The following is a 13,615-nucleotide window of genomic DNA, read 5'->3' as shown; positions in this document are numbered from 1 at the left end:
TAACCTATTGATAAAGTTGTTACATATAATTTTAATTGATTAATTAAAATAAATATCTTGACATATTAATGAAGTTGTTATATATAATTTCTGTGAGATTATCAAAGTTGTTACATGTAACTTTAATTGATTAATTTAAATAAATAATTTTACATATCAATAAAATTGTTACATGTAACTTTAGTTAGTTAATTTAAATAAACGATATGATAAATTAATAAAATTGTTACATATAATTTTAGTTGGTTAATTCAAATAAACAATTTATTCGTACGAAGATAAAGTTATTATATACAACTTTTTCTGTTGTAATTTGTTAAAAGTTGTTATAAACAACTTTATTTAATTGTTAAGATAATTTTATTTAATTATCATAGTTTATTATTTTTTGAATTTTTTAGATTGTGCATGTATGAATCCAATTATATATAATAATATAACACGATTCAATTCTCTACACCTTCTATCTCTCTCACACACAATTTCTGTTATCTTATCTTCACACTTGAACGAGTTCGTTATAGTTTGAGGCAGCATTACAGGTTGTTACAAAAGCTATCTTACTGCAGCGTAAGTGGCGTCGTAATTTTTTTATTTTTTGTTTTTTATTTTTGTCCCTCTTTTCTCTCAATCAGTGAAGGGAATGATTTATTTCGCATGGTGCAATTGCTTATAATACCATAATCAATCTTCAGAGTTCGATAAACCCTAATTCCTTCTGCTGCTTCACTCAGCAACTCTTTCCGATGACGGCTCTTAAGCTTGGTTTGTTGCTTGCTTTGGCATCCGGATTTGCCGCCATTTCTATTTACATCACTGGACTCTCTGATCCTTTTGTATGTATGTATGTATGTATTTATATGTATCTTATTAATACTGTAAGAGTTGAGTTCGCGTGCCTTAAATGTGAAATCATTGTAACGTATCCATGCGCAGATCCCAATTATCACCTCACAGATGAAGACACGCAAGCGTTGCTTTCGCTGCATGACACTTTCCAAAAGTGTGTGGTGAGGTTTCCCCTCTCTGCTTCTATAGTTTTATTAAAATTTTATTCATTTCCCTTTCACAAGAGTTTTGCCTTAAAATTACACTGATTGTCATGTATTGTTTTCGTGTATAGCAGACAATGGAGTTGCTTTATGTATCACTGTTTTAAGTAGTGAATTAGGTGGAGATTGTAGACCTTTGGAATTTGGATGCCAACGACATTTTGATAGAATAAGATGTCTGAAGATTGAGGAACGGTTAAATTCTAAATACACTGGTATTGATGAATTTTGGAACTTAAATACTGGTAGGGAACTTCTCTGTTAAGTTTTGAAATATTTTTTTTAAATGTTAAAAACTGTTGTATTTTCTTTGATTGCACCCTTGGGCTGTATTTCATTCAGAATTTCTGGTTTCAATGACTGTTTTCTCATGGTTTCAATTCTTTACGCATCTTTTAAATCTTGTATTCTTGTTATGTGTTTTTTGGATGGTTATCCTGAGTTGTTAATTTTGTGTTTTATGCAGATTGCAAACGGACTTGGCCTGAAAGCAACTAGAGGCACAGATTATTGCCCAAACCTCAATAAATTTCCCCAGTGACACCATCCCCAAATGGGTAAATATTCCTAATCATTTACTGTTATTTATGAAGGAAGAAAAAGGTGTTGGTTCTAAAAAAATATGTTAATTATGGTGACCTACAACCTGGGGTAAAGAGGCTTCCTCCTATTTGGAAGGAAGTATGGGTAGTTGTATACTTAATCACGTGGTTTAAAAGTAGCCAAACAATTAGCCCATTTTTTTGATATTTGGTGATTTCTGTTTTGACAGAGAGATCCCAAAATTGGCGAACTTGAAGCTCTATCTATGAATTCAAAGCATTAATGTTTTATGCATGTATAATATTTTGCAGTTTCTATAAATATGTTTGGTCTAGGCAATAGTATAGTCAAGTTCAATAGACTAAACTATGTAGATTGGTTTGAGAAAGTTAAATTCCCGTTAGGTGTTATAGATCTGGACCTAGCAATCACAATGGATGAAAAGCCTGCAACCATTACTAAGACTAGTACAAATGATAAAAAAAACTCTTTATAAGGCTTGGGGAAGGTCTAATAGCCTAAACTTAAGCTTGTTGAGAATGATTATGGCTGAAAATGTGAAGTCATTAATGTCAAAAACTGACAATGCAAGAAAATTTATAGCAAAAATAAAGGAATTTGCATAGTTAGATATTACTGATAAGTTCGTCTCAAATACCTTGTTGATTGAGTTGACCACTAAGAAGTTTGATTGGTCACAGTTTATTCATAATCATATGATTGAAATGATCAATTAAGCAACAAATTTAAAATCAATAAGCATGGAAATGAGTGAAATATTTTTGATACAATTCATCATGAACTCATTTTCTCCTAAGTTTGTCATTTTCAGGTGAATTATAACACTATTAAAAAAAATAAAATTTACAGAAAGTCAAGGTCATTCTATTTCAGAAGAAAGGAAAGCTAGATAAAATATAAAATCCCTTCGTTTATATTACATTTCATGAAGAGGTTAATAGTAGTAAGAGTAAAACAAGTAAGCAGAACAAGGAGGTTAAAGGCTTACATAAGGTTTGTAAAGGCTGAATACATAAGGAACAGAAATGCTAAGATAGAATACTTCAAAAACGATTGTTCACAAAGAAAGAGTTTGTTTGAAAAAAATGGTAAATATTATGTTTCAGTATGTTTTAAATAAAATTTTAATGAACATACAACTAAATAATTATAATTTTTTTAAAATTGAATAACTGTATGTTTGTTAACATCACAAGAAGAGTTCCGCTATTTAGTACCGAAAAAATTAACACAAATTACAGTTATTGCATTTTTTATTGGATGAAGACAACAATTAAACAGTAAATGAACAAAAGAAAGAGACAAAAATCACAGCACAAATTAATCTTATAAGTTTAGTGCATATAATTTCTTACTAAAGATATTGGTATCCTTTAGATACAAAAGTTTTCAGTACTGACTGAAAATGGTAAGTAGATCAATTGTTTTAACTAGTAAAAACGAGTAGAGTATCGTTCTATCTATAACTGAATTTCAATTACCAATTAATTAAGATGTTTCTACCAAAAGAAAGAACACTAACAAAACTAGTTCCTCTTTCATCCAAATAATTGTTCTGAATGTGTTAAGAAATTACAGCTTCATGTTCTCTGGTGTTATTGAATCATAGACTGTGTCTGAAGCCTTCTTTGCCTGAGTAAGAAAATATTTCAGATGAGTAATATTTCTCTGGTGTTATAAGTTTAGTGCATAATATTTCAGATAAAGACCCACATGAGCAAACCAGCATCACAAAATGAAAGGAACAAAGATTAGACAAAAAAGGCAACAGTGCATCTCATCCTCCCAATCAGTACGTAAGGTTATGATCAGTAGAGATAATACTTGAACAAGTGCACATATGATCCCCAACCAGAGCAACACAACAGATGACGGAATCCCAACTAGATAATAAGAGCCTAAATTGATAAAAGCCCCAATTTTCTGCCATCCGCATCCTCTAGCTATGCCTAACGTTTAGTTAAAACATTGAAGGTTACTTCTATGTAGCTAAAAATAACATATGGCATTGTATTTGCAGTTTTAAACGAAAGCCACTTATCCATCAATTAAGCTCACAATAATTTTATCTGGATCATGCTTTTATGTGATGTGCAAGAATAAAATGCAAGTCTCAGAAAAATGGCTAAATCACAAGCTTGGCTTTTTTATGCCTCAATTGTGAGTATTTCATCTACATATTATAGGCATTATAAATTAAAAGAAAATCAAAATCTGATCTACTGGATGTTTTGACATGAAATACTGTATGCTTCTGTCGATTCTAGTAAGACACTGCTCTAGTACACTCTTTAGTTTGCTCTAAGATTTCTTGTATTGATTCTTGTAGCACCTTTGGATGATATTTTAGAATTAGCTACTGTTACTAACCATACTAGAAGAAACACAAAGGAAGAAGATGGGCGAGAGAAAGCAATTGTATTAGCAATTTTTCCCAAAACCTTGCAGCCCCTTCTTTGCTAGAGAAGCCTCTCATTCATTCTTCCCCCATCCAGTGTTTATCCCTCTCTGCTTCATTTCTTTTTCATTTTTTTTTAGCTGTCATATCTTTCAACACAAGCATCCTCTTAGAATTTCCATGAAACTTCAAAGTTCTATCCATTTCCTAATTCTTGTTACATAATGTGACATTTAGGTGATTTTCTAGAATGAGGAACAGTGTTTTAAGGAGAAAATGACACTACTCACTCCTTTAAATTGGGTTGTTTGAGATACATCCACAACTTAGAAAAATTGAGGAAATACATTATTAGTAGTGTACATTTTCATTTTGATAAAAAGTGTATTTTAGATCTTTGAATCTAAATAAAGATTTTACACTTAAATAGTTTTTTAAAGCATTGCCATAATATTTGGTATCCAGCACTATTACCGATCATCAGAGGTAATGAAGGGGTTATAAAGTAGCTATGGTACAAAGATTTGTCCCTATCAATGCTTCTAAGTTATAGCCTCCAAGTACAAAAGAAATAAGAGAAATGAAAAAGAAGAAAAACCTTGAAGTACACATTGGAGTGCATCCATAAAGTATAATATTGCAAGAATTGGCATCATGATTGCTACATATTCAACCACTTCAACTTCATTACTATACGCATAACTCCAAATATTGCGAATTAGCACCATCATGGTTCCAACTAGGGTACCTTCAATGACGGCCATTACTAAGACAATAAACACCGCTAAACGTGCAGTTGAAACACCAGTGCTGCAAAAAATCACACAAAACATAAAAGTTCACTGATGTGTAACTAAGTTAAATAGTGAGGTTGCTATGAAATTGTAAACTTGATAAGCACTAGTTACCTTACTGCTCCACTAAAACCAAATGAGATCATCCACACAGTAGTTGCTGTATTCAAGCTGAGAAGGCCCACATTAGGTTGGAGAAAATAATAAAATAGTCAAAAGTATTATATATATATATATATATATATATATATATATATATATAATTTAAACAATTTATACATGCACCCCAATTATATTTAATAATTCAAAATTAACTTCTTTCAAATAAATTTTATTCAACTTCAAAAGAACATATTTCACCATATAAATAGTCCCAATTCAAAAAATTTCTTATGATCCTCTACGAACTTTTCTAAAGATATTTTTGATAAAAAAGAATATATAAGAAACAACTGAAAGAGCCTCCCATTGCCCTCTAGCTTGCATCAATTCATCAGAATCATGAAAATTTCTTAGCCAGATTTTTGTCATGTAGGTTCTACATCTCCTCCATTCCAAAAGTTCAACTTCGTCAATAACGTATTAGTTTCTTAATTAACATTACAAATTGAAAAACTGTGTTGGTAAATTACAAAGCATTCGACACGTTTGTGTTTAGATACCAACAAAATCCTTACATTACTTTTTTAGTGCATAAAATATTGCAAATTGCAATATATAATTTTACAAAAATGATTATGTCTTTTATTTACCAGTTGGCCATAAGGCAGAAAAGCGAAATACGTGGCCATGTGAGATATAAACCAAAGTTCACATTCTAAAGCAATAGCCAATTATAATAATTAGAAAAATATGTTGAACTAACGCATATTGTTTGAACTCAAAATAAAAAATGAAAAGAAGATTTTTTCACATGGACTCAGTGTGTGTGTGTGAGACCGACCAATTTCTGAAAATACGAACAGTTAACGTGTTAGGAAATTTACAAACAGCACCCCAAAAAAAATCTATCCATAAATTACAAGCCAAGCATGGATGTGTTTAGATACTAATAGAATCTTTATAGTATGTTTTAAGAACATATAATATTGCAAAATAAAATTTATAATTTGCACAAAACGATTCTATATTTTGATTACCACCGGGCGAAAAGTAGTAAAAGTTGGATTTTTTTTGTAAGTATTTTTTATGAAAAAGCATCATCATTATTATTATTTAAAATATAAAAAATAAAGACTCATTTTTATGTATATTAACTGTTAATTTTTTATGTACTTTTTTTATTTATTATAGTACTTGAGTTGACAAGATATTCACTTTTATTTATAAATATTAAATTTATTTTTATTTAGAAAATAATAAAAAACATATTTTGTAACTTTTAAAATTTATTAAATGATTAAAAGGAGTAAATATTATAATTATTAATAATAAATAATTTATTATATTATATTAAATAAATTTAAATTCATATTAATTTTAAAAAAATATAAAAAAACACTTAGTATGATTAGAAAAAAATTAACTCTTAAAAGAAATAATAATTAAATTTTTTTACTCTAAAAATAAAAATATAATATTTTATATGTATTATTTAAAATTTTAAAATTTAGGTATTTTAATTAACATAATTTATTTTAAAAATAAAAATTAAAAAAGCTGTAATGATCCATAAAATAAACTTGATGAAACATTCTTTTACACGCAATTGACCAGTGAGATTGCCGGAAGCACCGAATAACTAAGTAAATGATTAATAGAAAGTAAACATGGCACTGTCACGTGAAACAGTAACCTTAGAATAACATCTAATTATTTTTAACGCATTTGCTTACTTATTTTCCGCATTCAAAGTACATTGTTGTCTGATTATAATTATTTATATACATTACATTACAAGTTATTATCCGTTGTCTTTGTCTTAATTAACTTTAAATCAATTCGACAAAAACAAGACAATATAAAACAAAAAATTAAAGTGTTCTACACCGTCTTATATATAATTTTTGCTTTACTTTCTATTTCCTTATATATAATTTGTTTTCTATTTGCTTCCTTCTTCTTCTTCTTTTTAGCATTAGTTTCTAATTTTTCTAAAAAATCATTTTACATGTTAATTTTTTAAAGAATTATTTTTTGTCAATTTTTTTAGTTTATAATAATAATATAACAATTTAGTTTAATAAGAAAAGCATGATTTTTAAAATTTGCTGACCTTTTTGTTCCCTTTCAAGCCCAATTTGTTCTAGTAAAAGGTGAACGCAATAAATAAATAAAATAGAATGACTTTGTTTAGATAATTTTAAGCAGAATATTTTTTTGTTAACTTTGGTCTTTAAAATTAAGTTTAAGCACTTAAAAGTAATAATTTTTTTTATTAAAAAGTATATTTGTTGCATTAAAAATATAAATTATGATAAATTTTATTTTTAAAAAATAAAAAATATTATTTTTCTAGAATAAATTAGTCTTAAAAAATGTCTTAAACAGACTCAAACTATCTGCATTAGAGTATTTATTTTAAATAATTGAAATCACTTGTAGTTTTCAATTTGCTAGATGAACTTTAAGTTTAATATATTTGAATTTATGTTAAATTTGTTGAATTTAATATGTTAATATTTAATGAAAATTAAAATGTAATCTTTATAAGTATAACATAGGTTAAAAACGAACAACTAAGATGAATTTTCTAAGAAAAAAATAAAATGGGTTAAAAATTAGGTCCACGAGTATAAATTTATTATCAATATGAAACTATATTGAAATAGGTTGAATAATTCGAATTTGACAACTCCATCTCTACCAGTGAACTCGTTAATCAAGTAGATGATAAGAAACTTTGAAGGATTGAGTATATTCACATTTCCTTTATGCAATTATATTATAAGAATATAAATAAATGATTAGTTTATTATAACAATGAAGCAAATATTTATGGATATTTTTGTGGTGTTAATTGAGAAATTAAAATTAAAAACTATGAAAAATATGACACTATTTTTTATGATTTTTAACGTATCTTTAACATAAATTTTAATAAAACTATTTTATTTATTTATTTTGTCTCGATATTAATTAGTAATGCATGAATATAGAGTGTTACTCTATAGATGATAAATTTCTGTGTACAACAGCATGTGGGAATATCATAAAGAAACGTAGCTAAAGAAATGCATAAAAACTCAAACATGCGTCGCGCACACAGTACATTTTAATTAGTTATAGGCATTATTTATCCTAATCCCACAATTTGCTACCTAACATTGACTTGTAAAGATTAACATTAGCCTGCAAAAGTTTTAAGGTCAAGGATTTGTTGTGGTGCATGAATGCGTGGTGAGAGGGGGAAAGAGAAGATAATTATTTTATGATGAGTTATATATACATATATGAATGTCACCAACAAGTATCTAAAATGTCTCAACCTGCTAGGTAATGGGGGCCTAGCTAGGGTGGTTGCATTTTAATTTGGACATAATCAAATCCATTAACAATTCTTACTTTTAGAACTACCAATGATTATACAATCAAATATTTAATTATTTTATGATACACACGTATTACTCAGTAAGAGATCAAACCATATAATTCCAAGCTTGATCATGCACCCCACCAAAAACTTGAAAAAAATACTCTTATTGTTAAAATGTCTTGCTCTCTGCTACCAAACGGATTGTTTGATATGCCTTTCGTTACTATAATTAAATAACTTCAATTCAGCTTCTGCCGACAATTCCATTTCTCTTTTGAGGTAATTCCTTGTTTTTTATTTTACTTTTGGTATCAAACAGCTGTGATCGTCACTTGAATTGCCATTTCATGTATTGTATATAATTATAAGTATATTTTTATTGAAAATAATAAGATGTCATAAAATTTAATGCATAGTAGATGTTAAATATTTTATTTTTCAATAAAGACTTCTTATTTTTTTAATATGTACCATTAAACACGTTAGAGAAATCAGTAAAGTAAACAAAGAAATCCAACCATCAAACTCTAAGAAGTGGCCCATTTTACACTTTAATGCAATGAACTTTAGATATTAATAATTCACACTGATTGTTAATTTGTCCTCGGTTTTTTGTTCACTAAGTTAACTAAGCTGCTATTTTCATGCAGAGATGCTGCAAGTAAGATTTCCACTTGAGCTATATATGTGTCACTAAGGATGGTAATCTAATGGTACTATTACTATGTAAGGGTGATTCAAGAATTGCAATAATTGATATCAAACATTTTAAACAAACTTTAGTTGGTTAATACTTTTCAAAGCTGGGTTCCACGGTTGGCAGTTCATACTTCATATGTGAAAAAAAATATAGCCTAACCAAATATTAATGATAAAAGGGTTTCAACTCTAAGCAGTCAACAACAGAGTCCTTTTCATTCTCTATTATAATAATAGTTTTGGAGAATCCTCCTGATTCAAGAATTAACAACTACGTGGGGGGCAGCATTCAATACAAAAATGCACCTCAATTTTCTTCCATTTGTCATATATAGAAGTGTCTCAAAATTTTGCATACTCAAACCATAAAGGACGGGTGCAAAGATTTTCATGGTCATCCACTAATCATCTTTTGATCAAAATGGCTTCTATTAGTGAGATGGCATTGTAGTCCAAACATAGAGCAAGGTTTCGTGTTGAGTGATAAAAAATGATTTACGACACAATATTTGCCAAAAGCTTTAGTCGTTATGAGCAGAAAAGGTTGGGATATGGAGCATTTGTTAGCTTCTTGCTCATAGTTTTGAGTCTTTGTACTGTGTTTAAGCCTTACTTGGGTCCTATACATGATTGTGAGTGCTTCACTTCTCACTCTTACCCACTTGCATTAGCAACCTGTTTCCTTAGTTCAAGACCAAGTTCAAGCATAGTGCGCTTTGGCATGAAATGCTAATATATGATATTGTAATGTAAGATGTTTTTGGTAGCCATTAAGTATATCTTTAACTTCCTTTGTTCCTCCACAGTGAACTTGAAGCTCTTCATCGGAGTTAACACCAAAATGCTGATGGTCAATGACACAAGAAGCTCTTCACAAATAGCCAAAGGTAAGACAATCTGAATCTGAAGAACAACAAAGAAAACACTAATTAAATTCACTCCATTTGTGGTTTTTCCATAGAGTTACATTCCCTAAAAAATAAATAAATTAGTCAAAGATGCTGATAATACAGTGTGTTGAGGCAAATGATTCTGACAATGATTTTGTGATGATCTTTGTTCTACAGTTGAAGACATTGTAGCCGAAATTCTTGTTAAAGGCACTGGCAGTTCTCCCCAAATGGATAAAGGTAAAATCTGATAAATCTTAATAAAGATAAAATTAATTCAGTTAGACTTTAGCACTAAATATTTTGTCTGCTGAAAGCATTCCACCAAAGATTCTTGTCAATAATACCAAAAACTCTCCACGAGTATCTAAAGGTAACAACAAGTTTAAAACAGCATGAACCAGTTCAAACCAGCTCTGCCTGTGGTTTAACCATATAAAGATTCACTCTCTCCCTCACTCACCTCCTCCCACAAAAATACAGACACTTCCCAGAAGAGAAAGGGCAAAGTCTTCAATCAGATTGTACTTAATTTTGTGGAATAATTGAGAGTGATAATTCTCAAAGAACCTTTATATATAAACAATCATTCTTTATTTTGCAGTTGGAGAAATAGAAACAAAGAAAAAGGAGCTACTGTGCACTTCAGAAGAAAGAACAGAATTTTGCCAAACTCGTGGAGATATCAGAGTCCATGGAAAATCCTCCACTGTTTTCATTGTTTCATCTAACACAACCATGTTAGCACAAAACATTTCCTTGAGCATAAAGCCTTATGCACGAAAGGACGACGTAGATGCAATGAATCGTGTAAGAAAATGGTCACTGAAAGCAGTAAAAATTGGCAAGGAAGTCCCCAAATGCACTCAAAATCACAGCATTCCAGCTGTAATATTTTCCACTGGAGGCTATGTTGGCAACCACTTCCATGAATTCACTGACATTGTTATTCCACTGTTTTTGACTTCTAGACGATTCAATGGAGAAGTACAGTTGATCATAACGAATAACCGCCCTTGGTGGATTTTAAAGCACAAAGCACTTCTTAAGAAGCTGTCAAACTATAAGATTATGGACATTGATAGTGACAATGAAGTTCATTGTTTTCCAAGGGTGATTGTTGGTCTCAAACGGCACCATAAAGAACTAAGCATTGACCCTCAAAAGTACTTCTATTCTATGAAAGACTTCAGGGATTTATTGAGAAGTTCCTATTCATTGAAGAGAGTTGAAGCAATCAAAATCAAAGATGGTCGAAGTGGGAAGCCAAGGCTCATGATTCTTTCAAGAAAGAGATCAAGATCCTTCACTAACACAGCTCAAATAGCGAAAATGGCTGAGAGTTTGGGTTTTGATGTGATTATTAAGGAAGCAGGGGGCAGCATGTGGGGCTTTGCAAATGCTGTGAATTCTTGTGATGTGTTATTGGGAGTGCATGGTGCTGGTCTCACTAACATGCTTTTCCTTCCAGATAATGCAGTTTTCATCCAAGTGGTGCCTTATGGAGGGTTTGCATTGGACTGGCTTGCCACAAATGACTTTGGAAAGCCCTCAAAGGAAATGAGCTTAACGTACTTGGAATACAAAATAAGGTTGGAAGAAAGCACTCTTATACAACAGTATCCACTGGATCATATGCTATTAAAGGATCCCCCATTAATTGGTAAAATAGGATGGGAAACATTTAAGTCTGTGTATTTGGACAAGCAAAATGTAAATCTTGATGTTATTAGGTTTAGGCCAACATTGCAAAAAGCCCTTGAGCTAATGCATCAATAAGTATGGTTTTTGATGCAGTATGATTGAATGGGAGCTTTGAGTGTATGCGTGGGAACGTTGCCATGCCATTTTTAGTGTCATATCACACTTTGATTGCATATATATAGTAGATATCTATTGCTTGATTTTTATCCCTTGTTTTTCAACTAGTAGTTTACAGAGTGAAGGACAAAGAAGTCATCTTCTGCTACAAATTTTTTGTGTTGAAAAGAAAAGGATGATCAATGGAGCTGACATCTTTTGGGGACAAATATTCTAGGCAATGTCCTGTTTGGGATTTAGCGCTTGTTTGGCTAGAGATTAATTTGAGAAAATAATGGTTATTTTTCTTTCTTGCCAAAAATTTTCTTGGCAAAATAATAGTGATGATAATTGAAGTCATTAAGTTGTTTGTTGCTGGCATTCTTTACTCTATGTGATGTACTGTTGCTTGTACTGAAGTGACTAATATGAAATCAAATTCAAAATATTGAGGGTGTTTTCACCCGAGACCATTTATGGGGGAGTGCTTTTCCTTAAAACACAAATTCAAGACCTACTCTTCCGGATACCAACAGAGCTTCCGGTCTTCTATTGCTACTTAATAGCCAATAATTTTTCCAAGGCGCTTCAGTTACAAAAATAATAATAATAATACTTTTAAGTAGAGGTGTTAAATAAGTCAGTTCTAATTAATTTAGTCCTAACCTATATATGGGCCAGGATCAAAAGGCTCATTAGGCCAAAAAATTCACAATATAAAAAAGTCCATAGGATTAATAAAACTAGGGCTAACTAATTTTTAAAAAATTATTAATTATAAAATTTTTTAATATGTTATTTTATAATTTTATTTAAGTATTAATCATAAAATTTGTCATGTTTTAATCTTTTTATACGATTATATTCTATTTATTTATTTTTATAAAATTATCTTAAGAACATCATATATTTAATAAATATTTTTAAAGTCACAATATAGATATAAAATTAATCACAAAAAATAATATTAATTAAATTTAATAAGTTATTTGTTATTAAATGATCAAAATATTTGAAATGATTTATTTAAATAAAATTTAATTTGTTAAAAAATATAAATATAATATTATTATCGTGAAAATCATAGATATGTAATACTTAATATTACCAAATTCATGAAAGTAAAAAAGTAATTTATGAACTTAACAAAAATTAATGAATGTTTAAAAATTTAAAATTTAAATTATTTTAATTTAATATAATTTATTTTTAAAGTGAAATAATTTGATTAGACAGAATTAATAAAAAATATTTTTAAAATATATTTTTATATTTAAAATATAATTTTAAATAAAATAATTTAATAAAAATAATAAACAAACACATGTATTTTTTTATTAAAAATATTTATTAATTATTCTATAAAAAATGTGTTTATTTATTTATTTTTATAAAATTATTTTAAAAAGATCACGTGTTTAATTAATATTTTTAAAGTCACAATAGAAACACAAAAAACTGATAATAATAAAAATAATGATAGCTAAATTTGTTAAGTCATATATTATAAAAAAATAAATACAATATTCTCATCATAAAAATTGTAGACAAATGATACTTAATATTGCAATATTTATTAATGCAGAAAAGTAATTTGTAAACTTAATAAAAATTAATAAATATTTGTAATTTTAAATTCTAGTTGATCTTAGATTGATAGAATTTTTTATTTTTAAAATATATTTTTATTAATTTTAAATAAAATATTAATAAAACTAATAAATAACACATGTATCTTTTATTTTAAAAAAATAGTATAACATTTATTAATTATTTTTTAAAATGTGTTAGCTAACCCACCTTTTTTTAATCCTAACCTTAGCACATATTTTATTTATATATTAGGGCTTAGAGTCTGAATAAACTCACTATGTATGGAACTTAAAAAAAACTGGAGCTATAGAGTGAATTGTGTAAGAAAACTTGTAAATTTGGAGCCAAAT

General features: G+C 28.8%; 1 protein-coding gene and 1 long non-coding RNA gene across 3 annotated transcripts; both read left to right on the top strand.

Moving 5' to 3' along the window:
- Positions 1 to 575: 575 nt before the first annotated feature.
- Positions 576 to 1,837, top strand: LOC113856508. 2 transcript variants are annotated; one of them, XR_003502891.1, is made up of 4 exons: positions 576 to 840; positions 937 to 1,010; positions 1,519 to 1,609; positions 1,825 to 1,837. It is a non-coding gene; the product is annotated as an uncharacterized LOC113856508 (long non-coding RNA). The 2 variants fall into 2 exon arrangements; XR_003502890.1 differs by having other exon boundaries at positions 576 to 844.
- Positions 1,838 to 9,472: 7,635 nt separating this feature from the next.
- Positions 9,473 to 11,651, top strand: LOC113855818 (alpha-1,3-arabinosyltransferase XAT2). Its single transcript, XM_027487448.1, has 4 exons — positions 9,473 to 9,614; positions 9,789 to 9,869; positions 10,050 to 10,112; positions 10,477 to 11,651. Exons 1-4 carry the CDS (start codon positions 9,473 to 9,475, stop codon positions 11,649 to 11,651), a joined length of 1,461 nt encoding a protein of 486 aa, XP_027343249.1.
- Positions 11,652 to 13,615: the final 1,964 nt, after the last annotated feature.

Source organism: Abrus precatorius, unplaced genomic scaffold (genome assembly GCF_003935025.1).
Source record: "Abrus precatorius isolate BTA unplaced genomic scaffold, Abrus_2018 Scaffold11, whole genome shotgun sequence".
Taxonomy (NCBI): domain Eukaryota; kingdom Viridiplantae; phylum Streptophyta; class Magnoliopsida; order Fabales; family Fabaceae; genus Abrus; species Abrus precatorius.
The sequence above is the reverse complement of the archived record's forward strand: the minus strand, read 5'-3'. Positions and strand labels throughout refer to the sequence as shown.

Bases quoted from the DNA above. Each gene is read 5' to 3' on its own strand.
- LOC113855818 (XM_027487448.1), top strand. From the start codon at position 9,473: ATGATTTACGACACAATATTTGCCAAAAGCTTTAGTCGTTATGAGCAG. The intron at 9,615-9,788 runs GTGAGTGCTTCA...GTTCCTCCACAG, and splicing joins CTTGGGTCCTATACATGATT to TGAACTTGAAGCTCTTCATC. The intron at 9,870-10,049 runs GTAAGACAATCT...TTTGTTCTACAG, and splicing joins CTCTTCACAAATAGCCAAAG to TTGAAGACATTGTAGCCGAA.